This window comes from Pristiophorus japonicus, chromosome 19 (assembly GCF_044704955.1).
Source record: "Pristiophorus japonicus isolate sPriJap1 chromosome 19, sPriJap1.hap1, whole genome shotgun sequence".
NCBI classification, from domain to species: Eukaryota; Metazoa; Chordata; class Chondrichthyes; family Pristiophoridae; genus Pristiophorus; species Pristiophorus japonicus.
The window spans coordinates 73,986,979-74,000,561 of NC_091995.1; the positions used below are offsets into that span (position 1 = coordinate 73,986,979).

General features: G+C 48.4%; 1 protein-coding gene across 7 annotated transcripts in view; it reads left to right on the forward strand.

Annotated features, from left to right (window-relative positions):
• The window catches only part of triobpb (TRIO and F-actin binding protein b), a 162,250-nt gene that overhangs the window by 17,326 nt on the left and 131,341 nt on the right, over window positions 1-13,583 (forward strand). Inside the window, exon 1 of one of the 7 annotated variants that reach the window (XM_070861616.1) lies at window positions 1-50. This exon is cut by the window's left edge and continues 406 nt beyond it. The exons of the other annotated variants lie outside the window; for them this stretch is intronic. Within the exon in view, the coding sequence (XP_070717717.1) occupies window positions 48-50 (3 nt within the window). The 5' untranslated portion in view covers window positions 1-47. The remainder of the gene's footprint in view (window positions 51-13,583) is intronic. 7 annotated transcript variants of the gene reach the window in all.

Consider the following 13,583-nt stretch of genomic DNA (forward strand, 5'->3'; position numbering starts at 1 on the left):
TGGGCAGGAGTCAGTCTGTAGCTCAGCTCAGCTCCCAGTCTCCCACTATGGTGAGTGTGTCCACACCTCTCGCACGCTGTTTGCAAAGTGAGGGAATGTGGTATTTGTTCTCTGTTTTAAACTTTATCGGATCTTGCAGAAGCTGTGGGGATTCTGTTAAAGGGAACAGTTCCCTGATCTCGGTGTTGGCTGGTAGTAAACGGATACCTTACTTCTTAGGACGAGAATTGGAGAATTGTGGTATCCTCCTCTGCTCTGTGTGCTGGCTGTTGATATACAGTAACTCTCTCTCTCGTTCTCTCACTCTTTCTCCCCTCTCATTCTTTTTCTCTCGCTTTCTTTCTCTCTCATGCATTCTTGTTCTCTCTCTCACTCTCTCACTCTCTTTCACTCTCTCTCGCTTTCACTCTCTTTAACTCTTTCACTCTCTTTAACTCTTTCACTCTCTAACTCTTTCACTCTCTCTTTCTCTCTCTTTCTTTCTCTCTCTCTCATTCTCTCTTTTTCACTCTCACTCTCTCACTCTCACTCTTTCATTCTCTCTCTCTTTCTCTCTCTCTTTCCCTTATTCTCACACTCACTCTTGCTCTCCTCTCTTACACAATTGCTTTCTCTCACTCACTCTTGCTCTCACTCACTCTTGCTCTCTCTCACAATTGCTCTCACTTACTCTTGCTCTCTCTCACAATTGCTCTCACTTTCTCTCTCTCATGTCACTGCAACATAACATCCTGCCGAGTGTTTTGGAATGTTAAAACCTGAGGATTACCGATGGGGTGGGGGCAGGCACAGTTACCCCCTGCCCGTGTAGTGTGCTGATCCGCCTCACCAGGCTCTGACTCTGAGGGTAGCCAGGCCTCCACCGATGTCACTGTGAACTCCCGCTGCCAGTTCAAGCCCGACATTGTCCCATCAATACCTCGCACCTCGATCTCCTCACCCGTGTTACTGAGCTCAGAAACTTGGTGTAGTGTCTCACTGAACATCTTCACAGAAGTCCGTGGTACCACTCGGGTTACTAGCTCTGGTTGGAGGTATTACACTGTTACATAGAATGTACATCAACAGGCCGTTCGGCCCAACAGCTCTGTGCCGGAGTTAATGCTCCACACGAGCCTCCTCCCACCTTATCAGCATAACCTTCCCTTCCTTTTTCTCTCAATTGATGAGAGATTGTGTAGAATGGGCCTACACTCTCTGGAGTTTAGAAGAATGAGAGATGATTTTATTGAAACATACAAGATTCTGAGGGGGCTCGACAAGGTGGATGCAGAGAGGATATTTCCACTCATAGGGGAAACTAAAACTGGGGGACATAGTCTTAGAATAAGGGGTTGCCCATTTAGGATGGAGATGAGGAGGAATTTCTTCTCTCAGAGGGTTGTGAATCTTTGGAATTTTCTGCCCCAAGAGGGCTGTGGATGCTGAGTCTCTGGATATATTCAAGGCTGAGGTCGATAGATTTTTGGAGTCTGGGGGAATCGAGGGACATGGAGATCGGGCGGGAAAGTGGAGTTGAGGTCGAAGATCAGCCATGATCTCATTGAATGGCGGAGCAGGCTCGAGGGGCCGTATGGCCTACTCCTGCTCCTAATTCTTATGTTCCCATTTGTTTATCTAGCATGCACTTAAATTAATCTATGCTATTCGGTAGCGAATTCCACAATCTAACCACTCTATGTGTAAAGAAGTTTCTCCTAAATTCCCTATTTGGTTTATTAGTGACTATCTTGTATTTATGGGCCCTATTTCTGGTCTCCACAACTGGAAATATCATCTCCCTTTCATAACCTTAAGGATCTCTACCAGGCCTCTTTTCTCTTTTCTTTACTAGAGAAAAAAACCCCAGCTTGTTCAATCTTTCCTGATACATATAACCTCCCAATCCTGCACCTTCTCCAGTGCCTCTCTATTTTTTTTATAGTATGCAGACCAGAACTGTTCACAGTATCCCGAGTGTGGTCAGGGGAGTTATCCCCAGTATTCTGGTCAATCAACATCAATAAAAAGAAACAGATGATCTGGTCATTATCATATTGCTGTCTGTAGGAGCTTGCTGTGTGCAAATTGGCTGCTGCGTTTCCCACATTACAACAGTGACCACACTTGTAACGTATTTCATTGGCTGTAAACGCGTGGGGACATTCTGAAATAGAAACATAGAAACATAGAAACATAGAAAATAGGTGCAGGAGTAGGCCATTCGGCCCTTCGAGCCTGCACCGCCATTCAATAAGATCATGGCTGATCATTCCCTCAGGACCCCTTTCCTGCTTTCTCTCCATACAACAAACGAGGATGACTTGATTCCACACCAAAAGGGATGAGTTGACAGATGTTTCAGCAACCAGACCGTAACCAGCCCCAGAGTGTCTCGGGATCTAAAGTTGGCGTTTGCCCTTGTGTTTGGGGGTCCCATGCTTCCCCCAGCGACACGGGCCGATGGGGAAGCCCACCCGACATAGAGATGGGAGCACGAGGCTCCACACATGGTCGGTCCCACCCATCTCACTGCTAATAGTCGCACTCTCAGTTCCCTGTGGGAACCGCGGTGCAATATTCACACAGCAACGGAGCAGAGTCTTGTTTTCTCACAATCCATTGTCAAGCATTTTCATCTATCTCCGTTATTGTCTCGTCATGGAAATAGGAGGAGGCCATTCAGCCCCACGAGCCTGTTACACAGGAACAGGAGGAGGCCCATTCGGCCCCCCGAGCCTGTGACACAGGAACAGGAGGAGGCCCATTCAGTCCCTCGAGCCTGTTACACAGGAACAGGAGGAGGCCATTCAGCCCCTCGAGCCTGTGACACAGGAACAGGAGGAGGCCCATTCAGTCCCTCGAGCCTGTTACACAGGAACAGGAGGAGGCCATTCAGCCCCTCGAGCCTGTGACACAGGAACAGGAGGAGGCCCATTCTGCCCCTCGAGCCTGTTACACAGGAACAGGAGGAGGCCATTCAGCCCCTCGAGCCTGTTACACAGGAACAGGAGGAGGCCCATTCGGCCCCCCGAGGCTGTTACACAGGAACAGGAGGAGGCCCATTCAGCCCCTCGAGCCTGTGACACAGGAACAGGAGGAGGCCCATTCAGCCCCTCGAGCCTGTTACACAGGAACAGGAGGAGGCCCATTCAGCCCCTCGAGTCTGTTACACAGGAACAGGAGGAGGCCATTCAGCCCCTCGAGCCTGTTACAAAGGAACAGGAGGAGACCCATTCAGCTCCTCGAGCCTGTCTCAGCATTCAGTTAAATCGCGGCAGATCTGTATCTTAACTCCATCTAGCCGCCTTAGTTCCCTGACCCTCGATACCCTTACCCAACAAAAATCGATCAATCTCAGTTTTGAAATTTTCAATTGCCTCCGGCCTCAACAGCGCTTTGGGGGGAGAGAGTTCCAGATTCCCAGCACCCTTTGTGTGAAGAAGTGCTCCCTGACATCACCCTGAACGGCCGCCCCATCGAATCCTGTAATCAGCTTAAATTTGTTCCCACATCGTGTTGCTTTCTCTGGAAGTGTCTCCTGCTCCATCTCACCCCTCCCAGGATGTTGTGCAACTCTCCCTCAGTCCCTCAAAATATAAATGCAAGTCTTTTTGTCGATCTCATCATCACCATCACAGGCAGTCCCTCTGAATCGAGGAAGACTTGCTTCCACTCTTAACATGAGTTCTTAGGTGGCTGAACAGTCCAATACTGGAATTACAGTCTCTGTCACAGGGCTGGGACAGATAGTCGTTGAGGGAAGGGGTGGGTGGGACTGGTTTGCCGCACGCTCTTTCCGCTGCCTGCGCTTGATTTCTGCACGCTCTCGGCGATGAGACTCGAGGTGCTTTTCCTCCACTTAGGGCAGTCTTTGGCCAGGGACTCCCAGGTGTCAGTGGGGATCTAACCAATGTTCGCTACAAGTTTAACGTAGCTTCTCCGCTTTGCGATTTTAACCCTCTAGAGATGAACCCCATTGCTTTGTTTGCTTTTTATGGCCTTATTAATCTTCATCGCTACTTTTAGTGATTGGTGTATCTGTATCCCCAATCCCTCTGCCCCTCTACTCCATTTAGACACTTATTTGTAGGTGGCCTCCTCTTTCTTCCTACCAAAATGCATCAGCTCACGCTTGTCTCTATTGAAGTTCATTTGCCAATTACACGCACATTCATTCAGCAAGTTTATTAATACCTTCCTGTATTTTGTCGCAGTCCTCCTCTGTATTAACCACATACCCCAATTTGGTGGTGTCTGCAAATTTTGAAATTGTACTTCCGATTCTCGAGTCCAAATCGTTTGTCAACGGTGAACAACAGTGGTCCCAGCACCGATCCCTGTGGAACACCACTACTCACCTTTCACCCATCTGAGTAATGACCTTTAACCCCTACTCTCTGTTTACTGTTTTGTAGCCAGCTTGCTACCCATTCTGCTACCTGTCCCCTGACTCTACATGCTCTGACCGTAGTCATGAGTCTACTATGCGGTACCTTATCAAAGGCCTTTTGAAAATACAAATATATTACCTCTGCTGCATTGCCCTTATCTACCCTTTCTGTTATTTCTTGAAAGAATTCAGTAAGGTTGGTCAAGCATGATCTCGTCTGGAATGCATGCTGACTATTATATTTTTGGTTTCTAGCTATTTTTCTATTACATTTGTGAGTAAGAATTCTATTATCTTTCCTAGTACCGATGTTAGGCTAATGGGTCTATAGCCCCCTGGATTTGTTCTATCTCCCATTTTAAATATACAAATCATACTAGCTGTCCGCCAGTCCTCTGGCACTATCCCCATTTCTCATGAATATTATATATATATATGTAACAGTGCCTCAGCTATTTCTCCCTAACTTCTTTTAATATGAGTGGATGTAATCCATCCCAACCAGGGGTTTAATCCTCTCCAAGTTTGATTATTGTATCAATTAGCTCAGCTGTCTTAACTGTCTTTGTCATGTATTCAACTATCATTGTAACCCATGTATAAGCTGACCTAAGTTGTACACCTTGAGAACACTGACCACAAGGGGGTGAACTTGTGGGCGACACTCCTAACCTGGACTTTCAGGTATAAAAGGGGAAGCTCCACCCACCATCATCACTTGAGGTCTTGGTAATAAAGGTAACTGGTCACAGAGTGACCTTCTCAAGTATGGGCCTTGTGTGCATTTATAATGTATAGTAAGGACATATCATTTGCGAGAAACTGGGATTTAAACCACGCGAGCATGGCCACTAGCAGCACAGAAGAGAGGTACTGTGTTGGTGATGATTGGGACGACTTTATTGAGAGACTACAGCAAAGTTTTGTCACTAAGGAATGGTTGGGACAGGATTCGGCCGACAAACGCAGGGCTCATCTCCTGACGGTTTGTGGATCCAGAACGTACTCCCTGATGAAGGACCTTCTAGTGCCAGAGAAGCCGGTGGACAAGACGTTTGAAGAGCTCAGTAAGTTGATCGGGGAACACCTTAAACCGGCGAGCAGCATGCACATGGCGAGACACCGGTTTTACATGCACCGGCAGTGAGAAGGGCAAAGCGTTCCAGACTTCGTGGCAGATTTCCGGCGACTGGCGAGGCTATGTAAGTTCCCAGATGCATGCAGAGCGGAGATGCTGCGAGACTTTTTTATTGAGGGCATCGGGCACGCTGGGGTTTTCAGGAAACTGATTGAGACCAAAGACTTGACCTAGGAAGCAGCGGCTCTGATAGCCCAGACATTTATCTCAGGGGAGGAAGAGACCAGGATGATGTATGACAAATATCTTGGCTCAAATGCGGCAAACGACCAGGGAGTCAACATTGTTAACGCAGCGCACAGTTCTCTAGGCAGACCAGGGCAATTGGACATGCCCGAGCATGTAGTCGAACCCAAAGGGGGAATTCAACAGAGACAATGGCTAGCTGAATTGCGATTCATGCCATCGCAATGGACAATGCGGCCAGTAATGGGGCCATCAACACCTGTTAATGGTGCGCTTAAGGACAGTTACAGCGACAGTCAGAAACAATTGACTGGTAATGGACCTTTTGTTTCCAACAACGGGGCCTCCAGCTGATGTTGGAGGTGTTTAGGCAAACAACCAGCCAGAGCTTGCAGGTATCAGCAATATACCTGCAGAAACTGCAACGTCAGTGGTCACTTGGCGCAAATGTGCAGGAAGCCTGCAGCCAGGTTGATGTACGAGGAGGGTCCGATGTAAGCCCTACGAGGCCAAATGAATGCTGGGGGAAATTGCTGGAAGCTGAAGTTCAGCGAGTTCCTGTGGAGCGCATATACAGTTCATACACCAGGACGCCACCGATAATGATGAAAGTGCTCCTCAATGGCATCCCAGTATTAATGGAGCTAGACACGGGGGTCAGCCAGTCCCTGATGAGTATCAAACTGTTCGAAAGGTTGTGGTTGTCCAAGGCCAGGAGGCCAAAATTATTGCCGATTGACGCACAGCTACGGACATATACAAAGGAGATCATTCCGGTGTTAGGCAGCGCCACGGTAGTCATGACCCACAAAGATTCGGAGAACAGGTTGCCACTCTAGATTGTCCCGGGGGACGGTCCCGCACTACTGGGGAGGAGTTGGCTTGCTGTCATGAACTGGAAATGGGGTGATGTCAATGCAATTTCTCCTGTGGAGAGAGTATCATGCTCACAGGTCCAGGACAAATTTGACTCATTATTTCAACCCGGCATTGGCACTTTCATGGGGGCCAAGGTAGTGATTCACATAAACCCGGACGCCAGGCCAGTACACCACAAGGCCAGAGCGGTGCCATACGTGATGCGGGAAAAGATAGAGGGCGAATTGGACCGCCTGCTGAGGGAAGGCATCATCTCGCCAGTCAAATTCAGTGACTGGGCGAGCCCGATCGTGCCGGTGCTCAAGGCGGATGGGTCGGTCAGGATATGTGGCGATTACAAGGCCACCATTAATCGGGTGTCACTCCAAGACCAGTACCCGCCACCGAGAGCGGAGGACCTCTTTGTGACGCTATCCGGTGGCAAACTGTTTTCAAAATTGGACCTGACCTCAGCTTACATGACCCAGGAGTTGGCGAGTGAGTCGAAGAAGCTGACCATCATCACGGCACACAAGGGGCTGTTTGAGTATAACAGATGTCCGTTCGGGATTCGTTCGGCGGCCGCGATCTTTCAGTGAAATATGGAAAGCCTCCTCAAGCCGATTCTAAGGACGGTGGTTTTTCAAGACGACATCCTCATCACGGGTCGCGATACTGAAGAACACCTCCACAACCTGGAGGAGGTGCTACGCAGACTGGACCGGGTAGGGTTGCGACTGAAAAAGGCAAAGTGCTTCTTCTTGGCTCCAGAGGTAGAATTCCTGGGGACGAGGGTAGCAGCAGGCAGGATCAGACCTACTGCGTCCAAAACGGAAGCAATCCAGAGAGCACCCAGACCCCGTAACACGACGGAGCTGCATTCGTTCCTGGGGCTCCTGAACTATTTTGGTATCTTTGTTCCCAAATTGAGCACGCTGCTAGAGCCGCTACACGTGCTCCTACGCAAAGGTCGCGATTGGTTCTGGGGGGACAGCCAGGAAAGGATTTTTGATAGAGCACGCAATTTGTTATGCTCCAACAAACTGTTAACATTATATTACCCATGTAAGAAACTTGTTTTAACGTGCGATGCGTCATCCTATGGGGCCGGGTGTGTGTTGCAGCATGTGAATGCCAATGGTCAGTTACAGCCGATAGCTTATGCCTCCAGAAGTCTGTCCCAGGCAGAAAGGGGCTACGGGATGGTAGAAAAGGAAGCGCTAGCATGTATATATGCAGTAAAAAAAATGCACCAGTTCCTGTTTGGCAGAAAATTTGAGCTGGAGACAGATCACAAACCCCTAACGTCCCTTTTGGCCGACAACAAGGCCATAAATGTGAATGCATCGGCCCGCATACAGAGGTGGGCACTCACGTTAGCCGCCTATGACTACACAATTCGGCACAGACCGGGCACTGAAAACTGTGCCGATGCACTCAGCAGGCTCCCACTAGCCACCACTGAGGGGGCAGCTGAGCATGATGCTGAGATGATCATGGCTGTTGAAGCTTTCGAAAGCGAAGGCTCACCCGTGACAGCCCGTCAGATTAAAGTCTGGGCAAATAAAGACCCGCTACTGTCTTTCGTTAATAAATGTGTCCTGAATGGGGACTGGGCAGCCACGTACGGGGCATGCCCTGAACTCTCGGATGAACTCTCGATTCAGGCCGATTGTCTACTGTGGGGAAACCGAGTAGTCATGCCCCAGATGGGCAGAAAGGTGTTTATCAGAGAACTTCACAATGAGCACCTGGGCATTGTCATGATGAAGGCAATTGCCAGGTCACACGTTTGGTGGCCAGGGATAGATGCAGACCTGGAACTTTGTGTTCACAGGTGTAACACGTGTGCTCAGCTGGGAAGCCCCCCTCTGCCCCTGGTCCTGGCCTGCCAAGCCATGGTCACGCATCCATGTGGACTACGCAAGTCCTTTCATGGGCAAAACGTTTTTGGTTGTAGTATATGCCTACTCCAAATGGATTGAGCGTGCCATTTAAATTCAAGCACATCCTCTGCCATGGTAGAAAGTCTACGGGCAATGTTCGTCGCCCATGGTCTACCGGATGTCTTGGTCAGCGACAATGGCCCGTGCTTCACAAGCACTGAATTCCAGGACTTTATGGCAGGCAATGGAATCAACCATGTCAGAACAGCACCGTTCAAGCCGGCCTCAAACGGCCAGGCGGAATGAGCAATGCAGATAATCAAACGGGATGCTCAGAATCCAAGGGGGTTCCCTACAAAGCCCCTTATCATGCCTCCTGTAGGCCAATAGATCCCGATCACACTCGCTCACAGGGGTTCCACCCGCAGAGCTGCTAATGAAAAGGACGCTCAAAACCAGGTTATCCCTTATACACCCTGCTATGAAAGAAATTGTTGAGAGCAGGCGTCAGTCACAATGTGACTACCATGACAGGAATGTGAGGGCGCGATGTATTGATGTCAATGACCCTGTTTTTGTCCTTAATTACGCTGCAGGGCCCAAATGGCTTGCAGGCAATGTGATTGCCAAAGAGGGGAATAGGGTTTTGGTAGTTAAACTTACCAATGGGCAAATCTGCTGCAAACACGTGGATCAAACTAAAAGGAGGTTCAGCAACCCCATAGAAGAAGCAGAGGAAGAACACGACGTAGAGTTTACTCCACCACAGGTGACCGAACACCGGAACCAAGTGGAGGAGAGCCCAGTCACTGGGTAGTCCAGACAGGCCTGAGGCACCGCAAACAGCAGACACTCAGGCCAGTGCCCAACAACTGGAGCCCCAACTCGGGCGCTCTACAAGGGAGCGTAAACCACCAGAGAGACTTAATCTGCGACCCCAATAAGACTTTGGGGGGGAGGTGATGTCATGTATTCAACTGTCATTGTAACCCATGTATAAACTGACCTAAGTTGCACACCTTGAGAACATTGACCACAAGCGGGTGAACTTGTAGGAGACACTCCTAACCTGGACTTTCAGGTATAAAAGGGGAAGCTTCACCCACCTTCATCACTTGAGGTCTTGGTAATAAAGGTAACTGGTCACAGAGGGACCTTCTCTCAAGTATGGGCCTCATGCATTTATACTGTATAGTAAGGACATATCAGTCTTTATATCTTTTTTACCTCTTCTTCTGATGTCATTGTCCACCATGTTAGTCTCGCTGGTAAATACCAAGGCAAAGTTCTGATTTAATATTTATGCCGTGTTGCTGCCATTACCTGTGAGTTTGTCGTGTGTGTCGTATAAGATTATGAGGGGGCTTGACAAGGTGGATGCAGAGAGGATGTTTCCACTGATGGGGGAGACTCGAACTCGGGGGCATAATCTTAAAATAAGGGGCTGCCCATTTAAAACTGAGGTGAGGAGGAATTTCTTCTGAGGGTTGTAAATCTGTGGAATTCGCTGCCTCAGAGCTGTGGGAAGCTGGGACATTGAATAAATTTAAGACAGAGATAGACAGTTTCTTAACCGATAAGGGGTTATGGGGAGCGGGCAGGGAAGTGGACCTGAGTCCATGATCAGATCGGCCATGATCGTATAAAATGGCGGAGCAGGCTCGAGGGGCGTATGGCCTACCCTGTTCCTATTTCTTATGTTCTATTCCCTCAGTGGCCCTAGCCTGACCCTGATTTTTCTTTTTTTATTGACGTGTCTACAGAAAACTTTACTATTTTTTTTATATTCCTTGGTAATTTAATGTTATAGTTTCCTTTTGCCTTCCTAATTGTTTTTTTTACTTTGTTCCTAACCTCTCTGTATTCCCTTTCATCTTTCTCGCCTTTGTTGGCAACGTACGTAGTGTTTGCCTTTCAATATTGCCCTTATTTCTCTATTCATCCCTGGTGTGTCATTACTGACTAGTTTGTTCTGGTTTTTTTTTGTGGGGTGTATTCCTCCTGGGCTACATTTTCAATGTTTAAATATTGCTCCAGTTTATTGTCAGTGAAATGTTTGAGTTTATTTTCCCAAGTTCCATTCTCATCCCCTTTAAACCCAGCCTTTTTAGCAATTTATTACCTGGGTCTTTGCCTTGTGTCCTTCTCAATCTTTTTCTTAAAGCTTATTATGTTATGTTCGTCACATGACCCCCGACCGCCAACTCTCCCGCCCGGTCAAACAGCCTTTCAACCCCCCCCGCCGTCTCCAAACGAAAGAAAGACTTGCATTTATATAGCGCCTTTCATGACATCCCAAAGCGCTTTACAGCCAATGAAGTACTTTTTGGAATGTCGTCACTGTTGTATAGTGGGAAACGGCAGCCAATTTGTGCACAGCAAGCTGCCACAAACAGCAATGTGATAATGGCCAGATAATCTGTTTTTTGTTATGTTGATTGAGGGCTAAATATTGGCCAGGACACCGGGGAGGAATACCCATGCTCTTCTTTGTAATAGAACCATGGGATCTTTTACATTCACCTGAGAGGGCAGACGGGGCCTCGGTTTAACGTCTCGGCCAATACTTTTATAACTAATAAAAGAAAACAGATGAAATAAAAACTATTTTACCGCCTGTGTGATTTCTTTCCTGGGTGTTGCTCACAGTGAATGTCCCAGAGACTACAGGCCAATCCTGGAGGGTTTTCCGACTCGAGGAGCCACGGGTCAGCGTTGAAGCGCACGGACCCGTCTCTCTGGACATTTTCTACCGGTTTTTGCTTTTCCTTCCTCCCTTTCCCCCCACCCCCACCACCTCAGCCCAACGTCTGTCTGTCACTCAGTCAGAGAGCGTCTCTTCATCACCCACTGCCCGAGGCAACAATCCGCAATATTGGCAAACTTTCAACAGAAATATCATCTTGAGTGGGCGTAAACGTCATGTGTTTTTATTTCATTTCTCAGACCCACACATGGCATCTGACAAGTATTACAAGCACATCCACCCACTAAGTGTATAACCCTGGCGTGTGAGAGGCGATAGGCACGTTAACCCTTCAAAAATCACAGCGGAATTTGTTCCTCTTATGCTGCTCCGCTAGTGAAGGCCCTAGCTGTTGCACGGGGATATAGGAACAGGAGGAGGCCATTCAGCCCCTCGAGCCTGTTCTGCCATTCAGTCAGATCACGGCTGATCTGTATCTTAACTCCATCTCAGAAGAATGAGAGGTGATCTTATCGAAACGTTTAAGATTATGAGGGGGTTTGACGAGGTGGATGCAGAGAGGATGTTTCCACTGATGGGGGAGACTAGGACGAGAGGGCACGATCTTAGAATAAGGGGCCGCCCATTTAAAATTGAGATGAGGAGGAATTTCTTCTCTGAGGGTTGTGGATCTGTGGAATTCGCTGCCTCAGAGAGCTGTGGAAGCCGGGACATTGAATAAATTTAAGACAAAGATAGACAGTTTCTTAATCGATAAGGGATTAAAGGGTATGGGGAGCGGGCAGGGAAGTGGACCTGAGTCCATGATCAGATCGGCCATGATCATATTAAATGGCGGAGCAGACTCGAGGGGCCGTATGGCCTACTCCTGCTCCTATTTCTTATGTTTTTACATACCCGCCTTGGTCCTATAACCTTTAATACCCTCGCCCAACAAAGATCTATCTGTCGCACGATTTGGGTTTACATGTTCTGGTTGCCCTCCTATAGCTCACCCCCATGTGTGAGCCCCAAACTGTGAATAGCAGCAGGGTATTCAACCATGGGGCTCCTCACAGCAGGGCCAAATCCTCGCCTCTCCCATCGTCCGCACTTTCTAACCGGGGAGCACTGGATAGCAATCGGGAGCAGGAGCCCTGGGTGATATTTCCCTCCCTTCTGTTGGTGCTAATTGTGATACCTCGCTGGTTGCGATCCACTAACTCAGCACAGACCAGGGCTCCAATTTCCTTACAATCTCCTGCAGCAGAAAAACAGGCCATTTGGCCCCACTGGTCCACGCCGGCGGTTATGCTCCACACCAGCCTCCTCCCAGCCCTCTTCAAGGATTCTCCTCCTTGTTTTCAAATCCCTCCATTGCCTCGCCCCTCCCTATCTCTGTAATCTCCTCCAGCCTTGCGAGACATCTTGAGCATCCCTGATTATAATCACTCCACCATTGGTGGCTGTGCCTTCAGCTGCCTGGGCCCTAAGCTCGGGAACTCTCTCCCTAAACCTCTCCGCCTCTCTCCTCTTTTTAAGATGCTCCTTAAAACCTACCTCTTTGACCAAGCCTTTGGTCACCTGCGCTAACATCTCCTTATGGAAACATAGAAAATAGGAGCAGTCATAGGCCATTCGGCCCTTCGAGTCTGCACCGCCATTCAGTATGATCATGGCTGATCCTCTTATCTCATGTGGCTCAGTGTCAAATTTTGTTTTATAAGACTCCTGTGAAGCACCTTGGGACGTTTTACTATGTTAAAGGCGCTATATGAATACACGTAGTAGTTGTTGTAACCCTGTCACCATATCCTTCCATTCCTTTTTTCCCTCCCTCATGTACTTACCGAGCTTCCCCTTAAAGGCATGTGTGCTGTTCGCCTCAACTACTCCATGTGGTGGCGAGTTCCGCATTCCTTGGTTAGCAACGATATTTAAAAGCGTATTGTCTTCATGACCAGAGTGCTTAGCAAACCTGGTGCTGTATGTTTACAAATACCCAATTCCAAGTTATTAATCAGATCGAAACGTTGAGTAGAATTACATAGAGCCAGCAGTACAGAAACAGGCCATTCAGCCCGACTGGTCCATGGTTACGCGCCACACAAACCTCCCCCCCACCCTTCATCTCGATAATTACGCGAGGGAAAAGGGAATAGGAGTTTATGCTGATAGATTTAGATGAGGCAAGGTGGGAGGAGGCTCGAGTGGAGCACAAAGGCCCCATGGACTGGTTGGGCCGAATGGCCTGTTTCTGTGCTGTATATCCCACGTACTCCTATCTGACGATCCGATTCCTTCTGCCCTCGTGTGTTTATCCAGCTTCCTCATAAATGCATATAAGCTATTTGCCTCAACCACCCACTGTAGCGAGTTCCACATTCTCACCACTCTCTGGGTGAAGATGTTTCTCCTAAATCCCTATTGGATTTATTGGTGACAATGTTATATTTA